The sequence below is a fragment of the Verticillium alfalfae genome, genomic scaffold (genome assembly GCF_000150825.1).
Source record: "Verticillium alfalfae VaMs.102 supercont1.4 genomic scaffold, whole genome shotgun sequence".
NCBI classification, from domain to species: Eukaryota; Fungi; Ascomycota; class Sordariomycetes; order Glomerellales; family Plectosphaerellaceae; genus Verticillium; species Verticillium alfalfae.
Window position 1 is genome coordinate 502,215 of NW_003315035.1, and position 4,254 is coordinate 506,468.

The 4,254-nt window shown below is 56.7% G+C and overlaps 2 protein-coding genes across 2 annotated transcripts in view; both read left to right on the forward strand.

Moving 5' to 3' along the window:
- Positions 1 to 316: 316 nt before the first annotated feature.
- VDBG_03566 (conserved hypothetical protein) lies at positions 317 to 1,029 on the forward strand (the record flags this gene model as incomplete). The annotated part of the gene is made up of 2 exons (XM_003005567.1): positions 317 to 507; positions 759 to 1,029. 2 exons carry the CDS (start codon positions 317 to 319, stop codon positions 1,027 to 1,029), a joined length of 462 nt encoding a protein of 153 aa, XP_003005613.1.
- An 855-nt stretch (positions 1,030 to 1,884) lies between these two features.
- Positions 1,885 to 4,254, forward strand: part of VDBG_03567 (SNI2) — a gene marked incomplete at both ends in the record, with an annotated part of 3,045 nt that continues 675 nt past the window's right edge. The window contains 2 exons of the mRNA XM_003005568.1: positions 1,885 to 2,006; positions 2,108 to 4,206. Of these exons, the coding sequence (XP_003005614.1) occupies positions 1,885 to 2,006; positions 2,108 to 4,206 (2,221 nt within the window). The remainder of the gene's footprint in view (positions 2,007 to 2,107; positions 4,207 to 4,254) is intronic.

A 4,254-nucleotide genomic window follows, 5' to 3' on the forward strand; every position in this document is an offset into this window, starting at 1 on the left:
GCCTTCCTCCACGAAAACCCCCCCATCCGCAAACGTGGCGGTGTTACTAGACTCCAGCATTGAACCTGAGTTGAACAACTCTTGTTATTGCGTGCTTCTCGGAAACGCAATTTGCTACTGTGATCAATACCTCAACGCCGCCACCGCCTTCGACGACTTTGTCGATTCTTCCATCATTGACCCGCCGTTCATAGCAAGCGTTACGCCAGCCACGGCGGCGACACTTTTGCCAGAATGGAGCTCACCGCTGGCACCTGGTGTCCTGGAATTCCCATCCGACCCCCCCTCGTACCCTTCAGTCACCCCGAGTCCAACAATGAGCCACCACCCTGCTGTCTTCTTCGGCATGCACCTCGGCGACTTCGACAACGCCACCACTACCAGCGATGAGGGCAGCAGCAGCTGCAGCTGGGACACGCCGGCGACGATGGCGACCGGCCTGGAACAACGATTTGCTTGCCGTTGGGACGAATGCGGCAAGAGCTTCCCGCGACCTAGCGATCTCACGTGAATACCCCTTTTCTTGATGTATTTCTCCTTTGTCATTCTCTTGGTCTCCGACTTTTTCCATACCGTTACCTGCATTGCATCGTCAAGATGCAACCCCATACTTCACTTTCAACTCTCCTCCACACGTGAGAAGAAGCGACAGCCTGTCTATCCGCTTTTATTTACATGACCTTCAAGATTTGTTGTCCTTCCATTTTCTAGCCTCCCTTGGCACGAGTCTGAATTAGCCCGACTAACACGCGGAAAAGCAAGCACGAGCGGTACCACATCAAGGACTACCACTGTGACGAAGTCGACTGTTGCAAGGCCTTTGCGACGCACAAGGACCTGAAGCGCCACAAGAAGACGCACGAGAAGCTGGATGGCGGCGCGGCGGCGCAAGGCTACCGTTGTCGCGTGCCCGGATGCCGAAAGGCCAAGACGGGCCACGTGTACAATCGTCGCGACAACTTTACGCGACACCTGCGAACGAAGCATGCAGAACTGAACTTTGACGTCAAGGAACTAGGGAGTGGCTGATGATTTGACGAGTCTCCTCTTCTTCCTGATGCGTCTTTCTTTTTTCTTTTTCCCCCATCTTTGTTTATTGTTCTCTTTTGGTATGATAGACTTTGATACCAGGACTGAAGCTCCGCGTGAGCCGGGAAGGACCTTTTTCCATTGGTTTTCCTCTTCTTTATTTGCACTTTGGATGTATCGAGATGGACATTATAGATGGATACACTACGGGACGCACTCACGTGGCGACGGGAAACGAAGTAGCGTTGAGTACTGTTGAGAATTGCTCGTCATGACGCTGTCTACACTCATCAATATAATGGTTGACTAACCACGTGTGAATGTCTCAAATGGTGCCAATTTCTGTATGATGACTTCGAATGGAAGGACCATCATGTCGGCGGTGTTCTCGCTTGGCCTTAGCCGGGAATATGTCCAGTTCTTCCATGTGTTAGGTAAGCTGCAGAGAGTGTTGCTACATTCGTAGGTAGGATCGTGAAGCTTGCTTGAACACGGGCTGCTAGCAGCCCATCAGGTAGAGAGTCTAAACTTCAAAGACATTTACCGCGTCGATTTGATATGTACGCATCCGCATCAGTCCGATTGTCCAACGTTGAATATCAACCGCAGTGACTGTGCTCGGGTGCTCGGGCGCTCGGGATGCCGCCTCATAGGGCGATGACGTTACAGAGGGGCTCGCTAGTCGCTGCTCAGGCACATGCAGGGACGTGGAATGACCCCGCTGCTCCTGGCTAAGCTACAGGTCGCTAACAGGTTGATGTTGAGACCCAACTCCGCCCCGCGATCGTCATCTTCTTGCGTCTTCCCTAAAACATCACCACGTCCATCCGACACAACCACAGCTGGCATCTCACTATGGCGTCGGCATTCCTCCGAAGCAAGCAGACAGGCATGCAAAATGACCTGTCTGCTGCTATCTTGCCCGACCATTTTGCTCCCGACGAACAAGCACGATACGGCATCAACTCCCAGATCAGGTGAGCCGGCCCTTCGACGCGCGTCCTTGCAGAACCAACTGCCCTTCCCCAAGAACACCCCAAAACATCCCGAGATTACGCTGACGACTCCTGCACTGCAGCTGCTTCGCGTACGAACCCATTCAGTCCCTCCTCGCCATTGCTACAAACGAGTCACAATTCGGCCCCGGAAAGATCTTTGTCTTCGGCCACACGCGCGTCTCCAAGACGCTTGAACCGCCAAGACGCACATCCTTCCGAGCCCTCCGCTTCACCGCCAACCGACTCATTGCCCTCGATGCCAAGAATGACCTGACCATCTGGGACCTTGATTCGGGTGAACGTGTCGCCGGGCAAGTCATCTCCGGCAACGTCGTCGCCCTTGTCACCGACCCCATGCTCGACTGGGCCTTCCTGGGGCTAGCGACTGGCGAAGTGCTGGCTTACGACCTCGACCGCGAGAGGATCTCCAACTCTTTCCGCTTGCCCAATTTTTGGCGCGAGCATGACCCGAGCGCCAGAGCCGTCGGCCTTGTCCGTCTGGCCCTGCACCCCACCGACATTGGCAAGCTCCTCATCGGTTACACGACTGGTGCTGTCATCTACTCCTTCAAGCAGAACATGCCGACCAAGTTCTTTGAGTATGTGCTACAGCCTGGCGCTCCAGGCGGAGGCGGTGGAGCTATCAACTCGGTCCGCAAGCCGCGGTTGACGGACGCTCTGTGGCACCCGTCAGGCACTTTTGTGTTGACAGCCCATGATGACGGGAGCATGGCCTTTTGGGACCCCAAGGACGGCAGGCTTCTGACGGCACGGACGCTTGAGCACCTCAAGGTTGATGAGGTTGCGAGCGGTAGCACGCCCGCCACCTTTCATGAAACGTACGCGCGCATTGCTTGGTGCTGCAAGCAGAACCCCGACGACACGGGCTTATTGATCGCAGGCGGCCAGCCCCCTGACGCCCCGGAAAAGGGGTTGACCTTCATCGACCTCGGCCCTACGCCGGCGTATGCCACAGCGTCGTGGCAGGTCTTGCAGGATCACTTCAAGGGTAGACGCCAGACGGTCCTTGCCACCCCGCCTGGCGCCGAGGTCATCGACTTTCTGCTCTTCCCCCGCTCCTCTCCGCACTATGCCGGCTCACATGACCCAATCGCCATCATGAGTCTCCTGACCTCGGGTGAACTCATCACCATGAGCTTCCCATCCGGTTATCCAATCACGCCGACGAATCAACTCCATCCCTCCGTGTCTCTGGTCCACCCCTATGTTTCCCGCTTCGCCGTGCAGACTGTAGACCGCGGCCGCTGGCTCGGCATGACCGAGATCCGCAACCAAGGCGAGCCGTTACTCAAAGGTGGTGCCGAGGCGACGAAGCCATCGCGGAAGTATCAGGACCGCACCATTCTGCAGGTGGCGCACGGCGATGGCACCGTCAGGCTCTGGGACTCGGGCCACGGCGATGAGATTGAGAACCCAAAGGTGCTCCAGGTTGACGTGGCACGAGCCCTCGAGCGCGACAGCAACGTCGATGTCACAGTCATGAACATGGCCCCCAACACGGGCGAGTTCGCCGTCGGAACGAAGACGGGCGAGGTCGTCATCTACCGGTGGGGCGTCAATAGAGGCCACGGAAAAGACCAGCAGCAGAAGGTGGCCTCCAACCCGGGCGGTCTCACGGACATCGCCGCAAGGGCGGAACCGCCGCTGAAGGAGGGACTGCAACCTATGAGCCTCTACGAGATGATGCAGGGCCCCATCACAGCACTGTGTGTCTCTGACGTCGGCTTTGTCGCCGCTGGCTCCGAGAATGGCTTCTTCAGCATCATTGACTTGCGGGGCCCCTCGATCATATTCCATGCTTCCATGGCTGAGTTTGCGAAGCACGAAAAGCGATCTTCATTCCTCAAGAGCTCTCACAGTACGACTGGACCTAAGGAGTGGCCTGTAGCGATTGAGTTCGGCGTGATGACGCTTGAAGGCGACAACTACTCGAGCATTTGTTGCTTCATGGGCACGAACCTAGGCCGCGTCGCAACTTTCAAGCTTCTACCGGCCAACAGCGGCTACACGGCGCAACTGGCTGGTCTTCAACACTTCGACGGCAAAGTCGTCGCACTGTGTCCGATTGTAGCTGAGACCGGAAAGCCTGCACTGGCAACGGGCGCTGTTGTTGCTGGCTTGCGCAGCGGTCAGCAGGTCAACGGCATGCTCGTGGCTGGTAAGTCAACCCTGACACCGGATGTCTGGCGCTGCTAACCACTGGAAT